Source organism: Citrus sinensis, chromosome 2, assembly GCF_022201045.2.
Source record: "Citrus sinensis cultivar Valencia sweet orange chromosome 2, DVS_A1.0, whole genome shotgun sequence".
NCBI lineage: Eukaryota > Viridiplantae > Streptophyta > Magnoliopsida > Sapindales > Rutaceae > Citrus > Citrus sinensis.
The window spans coordinates 3769274-3782798 of record NC_068557.1 but is presented as its reverse complement, the minus strand read 5'-3'; the positions used below and the strand labels follow the sequence as shown (position 1 = coordinate 3782798).

Genomic DNA, 13525 nt, shown 5'->3' with positions numbered 1-13525 from the left:
CATCAAGTTAATCTATAAAGAAGCAACATTAGTTCTTTTCACTATGGTTTGGGTGAATCTCATTCTGTGGGAAGCGTTTTAGACATTGGATGCAGAGTTCTATTTGTAAAGCATAGGGCCTTTTAGTCTCTATTCAATTTATTTTTATTTTTTCTGCTCTTTTGAGTCCCGGAAGCAGAGCTCATTTTGGTGAACTGAGTGATGATTGATTGCTAAAAGTCTTTTATCAACTCCCCAGCCAATCAGCTTGGTCCGCTATCCTCACACTAATGGCAGCTGCAGCTACAGGTTGGTGAGTTTTCCCAGTGTTCCTCAATATCCAGGCTTTTGTGATGAGTTTTCCACGGAGATTTTCTGCTCTGACAGTTGAAAATGGAGCCAACGTTTGATTTCATCCCCTAGGGACTTGAATAGTTTGCATTGGTTTGATCGTCCTGTTCTTGTTGCTTACAGAGGGATCCTGCATTGGGTAAATTTTGATCAAACAATTGTTGCATACAGTCGTTTGAAGAGTGCAGAGAGATTTCGTGTCACTAATCCACCTACTGCTGATGGTCTGCAGAGGCAATGAGCGAGTGTCATAATTAGCATTAAATTCATTCGCGGCAGCTGCCAATAGCCAAGTCCATGAAAGTGCCCAAAAATATCGCTTTTGAACAATGACAATTGCTTGCGCGTTAGCTTACGCCGGATAGCAACGGTGACTTTTTTAAATTTTGACGTCTTTGAAATACGGCTCGGGAAATGATCATCAAAGCATAACTTCAGCACGCCCTGCTCCTTCTCAGATTCAGGTGGATTGCATTTTGCCAACTTAGTTTTCGCCATCTATCTAAAATAAAATCGAAATTCTATTCATTATTGTGCTATTTATAAATTTTTTATAATAATAATATAAAAAAATTATCTAAAAAGTAAAAAGGAATCTTTTCATTGTGCAACGGGTTTAAATTTGGAGCCGACGACCACCCATCGCACAAAATTTGGTGCGAGGGGCACTAGTCGCATGACCTCGCATGCATATCGCACAAAAAAACGTCTGTTGCATAAAAAATGGGTGACCCGGCAATGTCCATTACAAAATAACACACTCCCAAAATAACAACCACCACTACAAGCACCACCACTACCATTATTCTCAAACTACTACTACTATTATTCTCAAATTTCATTCTTAATTAATGAAATATGAATAAAATGACTAACCTAGGTTTTGTTGAAGTTGAATAGTGGATTTTGTTAGTGGATTGGACACTGATGATGGATGGAGCCATCGCCGACGATGGGTGTTTTTGGCTCTTGGAGAGATTACGTGAAAGAGAGAGAGTTGTGAGAGGGGCACTTTAGTCTGAAAAATTTGTTTTTGGCTAATGTTGATATAAATAAGTTTGCTGTCGTGATCTGTTGGAGTCTTTGGCAGAATCGAAATGCTATGGTTTGGAGCGGGAAGACTTTTGGTCTGCTGGACATTTTCTTTATCAATGGCAGACTGTCAGGAAGAATCAGTTTTTGGTTTCTCTGCCTTCTACTACAGGTCATGGTGCAGTTTGTTGGGAAACTCCTCCAATTGGCAGATTAAAGTGTAATGTTGATGCAGCCATGTTTGATTCCAGAGGACATATTGGCTTGGGTAGTGTTATTCGAGACTCAAAAGGTGCATTTGTGGCAGCTAGGTGTTGTTGCATTCTTGGAAGATTTAGTGCTCGTGATGCTGAAGCCCTTGGTGTTTGAGAGGCCCTTAGTTGGAATAAGCAACTACATCTATCCAATGTTTATTATTAAGATGGATTGCTTAAATGTGTACAATACTTTAGTTGATATCCTCTCGGATCCTAATAGTTTTAGTTTTATTATTGAAGACTGTTGTGTTTTGTCTAATTCTATGCGAGATGTTTCTTTCTCTTTTGTTAGACGGTCTGCGAATTCTGCTGCCCACTCTGTAGCTCGGGCAAGGAATTCTTTGTCAGGCCACCGAGAGTGGAGGTCTATTCCACCTCCGTTCTTAATTGCTAAACTGTTTAGCTCTTCTTCTTAATGAATATCCAGTTTGATAAAAAAGAAAAAAAAAAGAAATAAGTTTGTGGGGTTAAAATTGAAAAATCAGAAATTTTTGAGGTTATTTTTGTAAATTTTCCATGCACATGTCACATAAAAAATGTGGCAGTGTGGCAAGAGAGGACTGGCCCAAAATGTCAAACTTGATCCGTTCAAGCTCATTTACCCTTCCGTTTGGTACAAATTATAGCGATTTTAAAAATTTGGTTCAAAACAAAAATTGCGTGCCGATATTTTTCATGGATGGTTTATATATAGGTGTTTTTTCAATACTTTCTATCAAGATAAGCATAAGCTTCGTATATTTGATGCTGGATTTAGAGATAAGATTGAATGAAATTAAAGAATATACTTATCCATTAGAAAGCCATTGAAACTTAAAATTTTTAATATCTAATATATCTTGTCCAAAGCCAAGCCATGAGCAAATCTTGATTATTCTGCTACTTTTGTTTGAAATACGAATTGACACGGGGTGCAGAAGTCAAGATTAATTTACTAAATTTTTCTCGAACATGAGTTGATACGGGGAATTTTTGCTCTCATATCTTACTATTTATTTTTAATTTACTCCAATATCTTAATTTATATATAACTTTATGCTTTGCGAGAAATTTTAACAAACTGAATTCAAAATTCTCATACTTATATCCACTCAGAATTATAAGAGAAGTAGAGGTTTAAAGAAAAAAAAAGAAAAGAAAAGAAATTCTTATGCCTACTATCTGATCTGTGAGAAGTTTTTCCTTGTGTCTAAGAACCACGACGAAATAAATTATGTGAAAAGTAAATAAGTCGCTTAGATTGATTGGGACGTCACCTGAGGGTTAATATAATAAGTCGCTTACTAAGTTGCATAATCATATAATTTACGCTCACTAACACACATTTAATTTTTATTATTTATATTTTTATGTTAGTAATAATAATAAGTGTTAGGTTGATATAAGTTATACAATCACGTAATTTAACAACAACCATATAATAATATGACGGCTCACGTGAAATTTCATACCTTTTCAAAAACTGGTAAATAAATATGAAATTCGAAAAACAAAATAAATATGATTCCCACCGTAAGAATTTAAATGAATTATCTTGCGTCATTCTTCTCGCTCACTTTCAACAAAAATGGCGGCGTCTTCTTCTGCTTCTTCATCATCGGCTCTCTCAAGATTGTCCAATATTCAAAATCACTTAAACCCCATTGATTCACTTGCTAAAGTAAGTAAAAGCCACTCTCTATTCAATTTAATCGTTTTTCTAATAAAAAATTCATTATTATTATTATTATTATTATTTTTCATACAGAATTTAGTGAAGATATCTCCAGAGGTCAGTGAAGCTTTGTCGCATGGCCACGCTGTTGTTGCTCTTGAATCCACAATTATTTCCCATGGTGATCACTTATTTATTTATTTATTTATTTCCGTCTACTGAGTTTGAGATTACATCAAAAATGAACCCAATTGATGTGTTTTTGTTGTGAGCTCTAATTTGTGTAAAAAAAGGTGCTGATTATACAGTGTTTTTTGCCTATGTTCAGGGATGCCGTATCCTCAAAATTTTGAGACAGCCAAGGAGGTTGAGGCCATTGTGAGAAATAATGGAGCAGTTCCTGCAACGATTGCTATTCTAGAGGGCCTTCCATGCGTAGGTGTTTATATCAAACTTATTCTTTCTAGGCCATTGTGATGTAAAAATCAAAGGAACTTCATGACTATTGATTAGATTCTGATAATTTGACTTGGGACAATCGTTGCATTAACTCTTGTGAGTTCCCTCTTTGAGTGATAATTTATTTATTTTTCTTTCTACTGGGGGAAACTTATGCATACTGCTGCTGTGACAACCTTTGGATGCTAGACTGAATGAAGTAAATTTCATAGTTGATATTTCCTGTAGCTTTTCTTTCTTAGTGTTATGGGATTTTAGCTTCAAGCATCATTTCTCGTGATATTTGGACCCTTTTTTTTTTAATTTTCTTTTCTGATACAAATAATAGATTTGCAGCTTTTTCAGAGTTGGTTTGGAGTTCTATTCAGCGTTAATCAGCTGCGATGGCAGATTTGAAATGGGTAAACAGGAAGAATCCATTATGTCCAGTGAACAATATAATGCAGCTAAAATTGTCTGTTAAATGAGTGAAGTGTACTGAAATTTAGATGAAAATTATCTTTTCCATGCTTTAAATTCTCTGTTCGATGCCAAGTTAGATGGATTAATTGACCATTTAAGTATAATCAATTGATATTCAGTATAGATGAGGTAGAATGGTCAAGAACGTTTTTGAATGCAGTGATAGTGCATGCTTTTTCCTTTGTGAGTGATGTTCCCATTGGTCTTTGCCCAGCTTTGTAGAGAATTTGAGGGTACTTTTTTTTTTTTTTTGTTTGGGGGGGGGGGGGGGGCTTGTTCCATGGAGTTCATTTATTTATTTCACTAATTTTCTCTCTTGCTTGCTGCTGGGTTGTTGCTATTTGTAGGTTTGAGTACAGAAGAACTGGAAAGGCTGGCTAAGTTAGGAAGTAAAGCTCAAAAGACAGCTCGGAGGGACATTGCACATGTTGTGAGTAACTGTGAGAACTGATCACTACGTTTTCACTACGCTCAACTTTAGCTTATCTGTCTACATGTGTATTTTTTGTTAGCTTCTTGTTTTAGATGTCTTACATCCTGTCTCATAATAAATTTGCTGTGTATGCTAAATCTTTTTAAAGTTGTAGCACTGATTTTAACAGCCTGCAGTGAGATATGTAGTGGTCACTGCAGGAATGGCAAGGCAGATTATTTGTTGTGCTGTTTTGTGCAAGAAGCTGTCTCTAGTTATTTTACAGTTGTCTATGCAAGACATGCAATGTCCTTATGATAAACAGAAATAATTGGAAACATACGGTAGAAAATATGAGTAACCTGGAGATGGCTTCTATTCAAATACTTCAAAATAATCCAACAGAATGAGAACTAGTTTATATAGTTGTTTATTTTGCTGAGGACAGAGTAACTGAATTTAAGTTTTAATAGTTCAACTTCTGAACTGATAAAATGAAAAATCAAGCTGGCATATCATTGCCTTTTAAGTTTTAACACTTCCATGGCGGAGCAATATAAATCTCTTCTGCGAAGCCAGCGAATATCATGCGTAATCCAAAGTGGAGGAACTGTTTAGTTATGTCTGAGTATTTTAAACCCGACAGCTGAATTCTAGCAGTTTGCATATTTTGCTTTATTTTAGGATATAATTTGACTAAACATTATTGCATTTGCCTCCTGTTCCGGTTCTTTTGTTTGTTTTTCAAAACTGGAACCACTTTCAGTTCGCATATTATCTCATATCTGTGTTGCAGTTTTGGTCAGCATTACATGGAGCTTGCAAAAGTAGTTTATGTCTGCAAGAACATGTACATTGCAATTTATGAGTCATCAGGGATGAGTTGTTTCTCTGTTCCTATAGGAGCGAATTTTGACAAAAAGCATCTTCTTCTGTGCAGAAGCATTTTCACAAGTTTACAACTAACTAATGCACTTTTTCAGGTGGCTACCAGAGGGAACGGAGCAACTACTGTTTCCGCGACCATGTTTTTTGCTTCTATGGTGGGCAATCTAGGCTAACTTTCCTAGAGCTTCTTGTTTGCACTCATACACGTTTCTTTGCATTATTTTCCTCCCAAATCCTTGTATTCCTACCATATATTTTGCTGTTGCTTAAATCTATAAATTTTTCGTAGGTTGGCATTCCTGTGTTTGTAACTGGGGGAATTGGAGGTGTACATAGGCACGGCGAGCACAGTAAGATTACTTTCTTTAACACCATGCTGCCAGAAATTTTTTATTAATATGCTCTCTCTCTCTCTCTCCCTCCCCCCCCCCCCGCCCCCCCCCCCCCCTTTTCTCTGTCTCTCTGCGCAATGAAAGAGCTACCTAGTGGCCCTTTTTTTTTTAGAAAACATCATTGTCAGCATGGCTGCACAAACAGAACACTAATTGATTTCCCACCAAGGTTGGTGTGTGTGGAGGATTGATCTGTACAGTTCTTGCTCTATTGCTAGGATTTAACCAACTACACTACCCCCATTAGATTGGTTGTGAAAATTATAAAGGGCTTATTTCAAGTGTTACATAGATCACAGCCTTGCTTTTCAGAAACCACTGTATCATTAACTGTGTTTGGATTGCTACTTTTGATGCATCTTTGCAGCTATGGATATTTCATCAGATCTTACAGAGCTCGGAAGGACTCCAGTGGCCGTCGTCTCTGCTGGCATAAAGTCAATACTAGATATCCCCAGGACCCTCGAGTATTTGGTACTCTTTATCCCAAAATAAACTTAAAAGTATGTAACTTCAAATTATAAGTTATCTAGGACTAATCTTTGCAACCGCCGGTGTAGGAAACTCATGGAGTTTGTGTTGCTGCTTATAAGACGAATGAGTTTCCGGCTTTTTTCACTGAAACCAGTGGCTCCAAGGTATCAATGCTTGACTTCGTCTTGGCGCATTTTCAGGAGCTATTTTTTTAATGGAAATGTTGTTAATTTTCCCCGAAAATGTTTTCCTAGCTAAAATGATAGGTATTAACAGCGTCTAACAGTATTTTCTGGTTTTTGTTGTGGCTCTCTCTTTTTTGCCATTATATGTTGAAGTGAGATTTATCCAAGCAGAAAATTCTGTCTGATGGTCAGGGTGGTTTCTACATAGTTAGCCAGAACTCCTTTAGGAATAATAGACTAGTTGATGCATCTTGAATATCCAGTGAAAAATTTATTTTAGCCTGGAAAAAGATTAATGTCATTAGCAGTATTGTAGGCAATTATCTGAACTTAGATGTAAGATTGCATTCACTGATTTTTGAGCAATTACACATTTTAGCAATTGTTTTTGTATATGGATTTTGTATATGAACTCTTGTGTTTGATCTTTGACAATTGACAATTATTTAGGTGCCTTGTCGCGTTGATAGCCCAGAAGATTGTGCTCGGTTAATAGGCAAGTCAAAGAGGCAGCTCATTTTAATTTATTCCACGAAAGAAATTTTTGAGTAATTCCTGCTTCCTGTTCTTGTGGTCATCGCTGATTGCAGATGTAAACATGAAACTTAAGCTTGGATCTGGAATTGTGATTGGTGTCCCAATCCCAAGAGAACATGCAGCTTTTGGGAGAGTAATTGAGTCTGCAATACAGAGTGCCCTCAGAGAAGCTAGGTCAGAACTATTTTTTGCTTTGAAATACTACAAATGCGTTTTGGTTTTAGAATTTATTTGTTGTTAATACAACTGCTGCTGGTTTACACAAAATTTTTGTTGGTTCTCAGGGAGAAGAATATAACAGGTAATGCAGAGACTCCTTTCTTGCTTGCAAGAGTGAATGAACTAACTGGAGGCTTTTCACTTGCTTCAAGTATCCTTTCTCTGAAGTTCATTGAACAATACTTTTGTTTATTTGGTATTCTGTGGACATAGGTTTGTCTTAATTCTCTGATACAGCATGCTGAATTGACTGATTTAACCTGTATGGTGGCCGGTTGTTTGTGAATAAATTTATAGAATTTATTCTCTTCTATTCGTTAACAACTACTTTTAAGTTGTTAATGCTTTTGAAAATTTAAATTTGTTTTCTTGACTTACTTTTAGACATTGCACTTGTGAAGAATAATGCTCTTATCGGAGCTAAGATTTCTGTAGCACTTGCCCAGCTCAGACAACAAGAAAGTAATTAAGGTACTTGTATTTCATGCAATATTTCAAAATATTGAGCTTTTTCTGGACTGCAAAAGGTAAGGAAATAAGTGTTGGACGAACATTACACTGGAAGCGGCACATGAACGTTGTAGTTTTATCTTTTCTGGCTGGTCATTTTGCTCTATTATTGACATCTGAATGTTGTTTCAAATCCTCCTTGTAAATAGTAACGGTACATGGAGGTCTCTTGAAAGGGATCAACAATTAGCGTTCTTTCCTTCTGAAAAAGAAGACATTTAGTTTCCCTACGTAAGAATTTTACTATGCTTTCAAACTGAAGAGAAACGGTGGTCGGTGGATCATTTTAAGTAAGCCTCTCATTGCACTCTTTTAAGACATCCTTATGTGTTTTTTTTTTAAAATGGCCCTCGCAGCTGCCTGATCCTGATCAAGTTTCCTGGTTGTTACTCTGCTTGGCTAAACTGAAGTCTGATTGACAACAGGCGATGTCAAGTTAATTTCAATATTGTGTTAGCACTAGAAATTCTCCAAACAATGAAAGTAAATAGAACTTTTTATTTTTCCCTTTTTTTTTTAATTCTAGTGCTTCTTGTTCTTCTTCAAAAGTATAGAGGCCTTTTTATCGACTAGGAAGGTTCATTTAAAACACGTGTAGATTAATAAATCAGTATTCGTGGAGGCGCTTTTAGACCATTGTAGCTCAGGACGGATACTTTCTTGGAAACTTGTCGATCCCATTTGGAGAAGAAATATGTGAAATGAATGCATGGAAAATGTCAAAATTATTTTCTGATTCAAAGTCATGTATGGCCAAAAAAGTACGTCCCGTTTGCGTTATAGTGAGGAAACATTATCTTCTACGTATTTAAAAGCATGTTTAATTCGTTTGAGGCTTAGAATTGATATGGTGTGTGCAATCAAGCAGAATCCGTATATTTTTTTGTAAATCTGGATGCAGATCCAAATATGAAAATTTTATTGCGGATCTGGATCCAAATGTATTTACATCCGAATCTAGATTTGGATTTTGCCATCTCTACTAAATAGTCAAGCGCACCATCCCAATTTATTAACCCATCTAAAAGATTTTTTGGTTGATGTAAAAAGTATTTTTAATTGTGAATATCTAACTAAATTAATATGGTTTTAAAAAAAAAACAAAGTAATAGTGAGATGTGCAAGTGTCCAGATAATTAAAGCTGGACACAAGTACTAAACTTTTGTAAGTATGTGTATAGCTTGAGTTTCATGTCCAGTCATGCCAGCTGTGTGATTAAAGATCCTTTGTATCCAACTGTTAACCTATAGTATTTAAATACTCCCAATTATGTATAGTTGTAGCCTGAAAAATCATAAATCAAGCTTTCTTAGCCCATAAATCTTCTAATCTTCTAATCAAGCAACTACTTATTGATGATGTGCCCAATTTTTTGTTATTGGAAGCATTTATGTGATATTTTTCACGATGACGTGGCAGAAAACTAAAAGAAAATGATCATTATGATATTTGAATAAAAGAAAAGGAAAAAAAAATTAAAAGGGTAACTATGGTACTTGAGTTTGAAGAATTCTCACCTAAAAGTCCACGAATTTTAATAGAGATAAATATACCATCTATCCACTTTTGTATTTTAGCTTAACCTCCTGTTCTCTTTTTCTTTAATACAACAAGATAGCACCAAGCGTAAAGTCATTGTTAAAATTAAAGAGAGAAAAACAAAAGCAAATTTTGGAAGCGCTTTTGAGGGGGTTTCTTGCATTTCCCACACATTACCCCACAAGGAAACAAATCTGAGGCCTTTGTTTGTCTTTGTTACGGCATGTTTGGATTTTAGTGACCTTTTAGAATATTAAATGGGACGTTTTAAGCCAGCTGATTCCCAATCCACCTAAGTGAAGACAAAAGCATTAAAAGTTGAAGTCTTAGAAAGAAAAACAAAAATATGGGCTAATATCAATGGAGACCATCATGCTTTGATGTACTTTTAACAATAGTCTCTTAGTTTTATTTTTCACCAACTACACCCTTTAACCTTACTTTCTAGTTTCCACCTAATAAGATATTAAAACGCCCCCAATAAAATTATAGATACATGTAAGTTATGTTATTGTTATTTTTTTTAAGGTGGGGGTGTTAGTGAATGCTAATAATATTTGGGCAGGAGATCACTTATCTAAGATTTATCTTTTTTATTAAAGAGACAATTCAAACATGAGAGATTTTTTTTTACCATATATTTTGAGAAGTAATTAAAAATAGAAGTAAAAGAGTAATTATAAAGGATAAATTTAATTTATATTTCTTAACTATGTTAATTATTATTTTACTCATTAGTGGATTTTTTTCTCTTAAAAATTGTCACACGTGCTTCATTAAAAGAAAAATCAATCATTTATCAAGCGATAAAAAATTCCTCACATAACTTTTGAGATTGATGGTTTGAGTCTTGCTTCGTATATTATATAAATTGATTTTTTTTCTAATATTTAGAAATACATATGCTCACTTTAGAAGCAAATGTCTAGATTGCATCATTATAAAATTAGTTTAAGAGGTTAAGTAGATTTTTTATCAATATATGTGACGGCAGGGTGTGACTGATAAGAAATGAGACAAATAGGCCATCGTGTGAAGTTTTCAAGATATAATGGGTTGTAGTTGACATTAATTCTTAAAAAGAGAAAGAAGAGACAAAAATTTGTGCAGTAAGGAGAGAGAAAAGGGGAGTGCAACTGTGCCAGCTAAAGTCTAAAGAGGCTCAGGTTCGCACAAATTCCACATTCCCACTTAAACGAGGCAAACGACAACAAACAAATCACCAAACGACAAAAGCACCCCCTTACGCATTGTCGACTCCAACGTTCCCCCATCACCATATTCAACTATAAACCAAAGACTTCTCTCTTTCATTTCAAAACCCTGTGCAGTTTCTGTTTCAGAGGAGCTTTCTTTACCTTTCTTGTGATATTCTTTGTGGGTTTTTGATGATTTACAGAACACACTAAGGAATTTTCACCTCTCAATTTGTTTGGTTAGTTCTGGTTTTTCTTTCTTTTATTTTTTTTTGGTTTTGCACTGTTTCATACTGTTGTTTTCTTGTGATTTTGATTTTAACTTGCTTAAATTTTCGTTGATTCTTGTGAATGCTACATGCACACTTAGGCGAGTTCTGATTCTTGACTATTATTTTTGCTTATTTAATGGTACCAATGTTTCAAGATGATGGATCTTCGTCTGTAACATCATCATCATCTCCTCTTCAATTCTTCTCAACGATGTCTCCTAGTTTAGGCTCCCCTTATCAGTGGCTTAGAGAGCTTAAATCTGAGGAAAGGGGCTTGTATTTGATTCATCTATTGCTTAGTTGTGCAAATCATGTAGCAAATGGTAGTCTTGAAAATGCTAATCTTGCTCTGGACCAAATCTCGCAACTCGCCTCTCCTGATGGTGACACCATGCAACGCATTGCTGCCTACTTCACCGAGGCACTTGCTCAAAGAATCCTCAAATCTTGGCCTGGCCTTCACAAGGCCCTCAATTCCACTAGAATTAGTTCAGTTTCTGAAGAAATGCTTGTTCGGAAACTATTTTTTGATATGTTCCCGTTCTTGAAAGTGGCTTTTGTGCTCACAAATCAAGCTATTATTGAAGCAATGGAAGGGGAAAAGGTGGTTCATGTGATTGATCTAAATGCAGCTGAGCCTGCACAGTGGATTGCACTCATTCAAGCTTTGAGTACAAGGCCTGAAGGGCCACCTCATTTGAGAATCACGGGGATTCATCCGCAGAAGGAGGTGTTGGATCAAATGGCTCATAGATTGACCGAAGAAGCAGAGAAATTGGATATCCCTTTCCAATTCAATTCAGTGGTTAGCAAATTAGAAAATCTTGATTTTGACAAATTGAGAGTTAAAACCGGTGAGGCTCTCGCGATCAGTTCTGTTCTTCAGCTGCATTCCCTTTTGGCCGCTGATGATTATGCCTCCTTGATAGCATTGAAGAATTCCCTTTTGGCTAATGGGTATGGGTATAGCCAGAGTCCTGATTCAGTCTCATCATCGCCTCTGTCTCCAAATGCTTCAGCAAAGATGGATAGCTTTCTTAATTCTCTGTGGGGCTTGTCACCAAAAATTATGGTGGTGACAGAACAGGATTCTAATCACAATGGCTTGACTCTCATGGAGAGGTTATTGGAGGCTCTTTACTCGTATGCAGCATTGTTTGATTGTTTAGAATCTAGTGTTTCAAGAACATCAATGGAGAGATTGAAGGTGGAGAAAATGCTGTTTGGGGAGGAAATTAAAAACATTATAGCTTGTGAAGGATTTGAAAGGAAGGAAAGACATGAGAAACTCGAGAAGTGGATTCAACGTTTTGATTTGGCTTGCTTTGGGAATGTGCCTTTGAGCTACTGTGGTATGTTGCAGGCGAGGAGATTGTTGCAGAGCTACAACTGTGATGGGTATAGGATCGCAGAAGACAACAGGTGTGTGCTAATTTGCTGGCACGATCGACCTCTATTTTCGGTATCAGCATGGAGCTGTAGGAAGTAAGACTGGTGATTGATTGATGGTGACATTGAAATGATTCTGTTTATCTGCAATGCATACTGTTGTAATGATATAAAAGTCCTAGTCATGAACCTACCTACTAGTCGTTTGTTTCATTCGTATCATTTTACATCGAATGAAATTAGATTGGATCTTAATTTGGCATGTATAGATAACTATAAGCTTTTGTTTTGATTATGTTGTATACTAAATTTTATTAATTTGTATCATTGTTTCTGAAATGATGTATTGTGCTTCTTTGTGGATTAACTTGAGCTCCCTCGAAGCTTAATATATTTCACCCCTGTTTGATCTTTTATCTCATACATTATATGGTTCGAGATTGAACTGATTTTATAGCCTGAAATGCGCGTATTATGCATAATGCAATATCAAATTTGTTCTAGTTCATTGCATTGTAGGGAGTAATTGTGCGGGGCGCCCAAGTGACTGTCATTGCCTTGTCTATTGAGTATTTTTGCCGTAGATTGCATGTTTAAACTTAAAATGCATCAGCAGAGTACAAACCAAGTACTGCTCATATTGTTGTATGATCTGTGAAAAATTTTCCTTCTGCTTTTGATGAGCTCACTGTTCATACTCTGCACAATAATTTGTTCAACATTGCTATAAATTGACTAGTACATTCCTTTAGACTACTAAATTATGTAAATTTGTTTAGGCCTGGAGCAGTTCAGCTAATAAAAAAGTGAACTGCAGAATTCAGATAGATGCATCAAAATTGCAAATTGGAGGTTCATTTTTTAGAGAGATATATTCATTTGCTTCTGTGATTAGAATTCAGAAACATACGTGAATCGCACCACTAAAATACAATAGAAAACAACAGGAGTTGACGGATTGTTCTCATTGATTGTCTATAAGAAAGAAAAATGAACATTTTCAGTTGTGCCAAACAAATTCACAGAGCTACTAAACTGATTCCAAGAGATAAGGAGTTAAAAATTTTATTTAGGAGATGCCAACCTCTTATCTTTTGGTGGGCCAAAAAAAAAAAAAAAAAAAAAAAAAAAAAGAGAAAAAAGTTCATTGAAATTCATTTTAACGATACGTAATTTTTTTTATCCTAATCCTAATAAAATACTAAAATAGGCAATCGTATTTTGAATTTTCTTGTAGATTTTCTTCCTTTTGTGAAGATTATATTAGCATATTCTATAATACTACCATGCGGTGTACAGTAGGCTTTATATAGTGTT

The 13525-nt window shown here is 35.6% G+C and overlaps 2 protein-coding genes across 4 annotated transcripts; both read left to right on the top strand.

Annotated features, from left to right (window-relative positions):
- The first annotated feature begins 3110 nt into the window (after positions 1–3110).
- On the top strand, positions 3111–8329 carry LOC102608204 (pseudouridine-5'-phosphate glycosidase). 3 transcript variants are annotated; one of them, XR_003064102.2, is made up of 14 exons: positions 3111–3279; positions 3367–3454; positions 3602–3712; positions 4542–4624; positions 5590–5649; positions 5784–5844; positions 6254–6360; positions 6447–6524; positions 6996–7041; positions 7136–7256; positions 7367–7452; positions 7686–7772; positions 7961–8042; positions 8168–8329. XR_003064102.2 is itself a non-coding variant. In XM_006470662.4 (13 exons), the coding sequence occupies exons 1-12, from the start codon at positions 3187–3189 to the stop codon at positions 7769–7771; spliced, it is 1020 nt and encodes a 339-aa protein (XP_006470725.2). In that variant the 5' UTR covers positions 3111–3186; the 3' UTR covers position 7772; positions 8168–8329. The 3 variants fall into 3 exon arrangements, 1 of the variants encoding a protein (XP_006470725.2); XR_003064101.2 differs by having other exon boundaries at positions 7686–8042; XM_006470662.4 differs by lacking the exon at positions 7961–8042.
- A 2221-nt stretch (positions 8330–10550) lies between these two features.
- Positions 10551–12631, top strand: LOC102607699 (scarecrow-like protein 3). The gene is made up of 2 exons (XM_006470659.4): positions 10551–10786; positions 10975–12631. Exon 2 carries the CDS (start codon positions 11031–11033, stop codon positions 12306–12308), a length of 1278 nt encoding a protein of 425 aa, XP_006470722.2. The 5' UTR covers positions 10551–10786; positions 10975–11030; the 3' UTR covers positions 12309–12631.
- Positions 12632–13525: the final 894 nt, after the last annotated feature.

What these genes read in the sequence shown, in the direction of transcription:
- LOC102608204 (XM_006470662.4), top strand. Translation starts at nt 3,187, where the DNA reads ATGGCGGCGTCTTCTTCTGCTTCTTCATCATCGGCTCTCTCAAGATTG. An exon ending in CCATTGATTCACTTGCTAAA is followed by an intron (nt 3,280 to 3,366) that starts GTAAGTAAAAGC and finishes TTTTTCATACAG; the next exon opens with AATTTAGTGAAGATATCTCC. An exon ending in AGGCTTTTCACTTGCTTCAA is followed by an intron (nt 7,453 to 7,685) that starts GTATCCTTTCTC and finishes ACTTACTTTTAG; the next exon opens with ACATTGCACTTGTGAAGAAT.
- LOC102607699 (XM_006470659.4), top strand. Translation starts at nt 11,031, where the DNA reads ATGTCTCCTAGTTTAGGCTCCCCTTATCAGTGGCTTAGAGAGCTTAAA.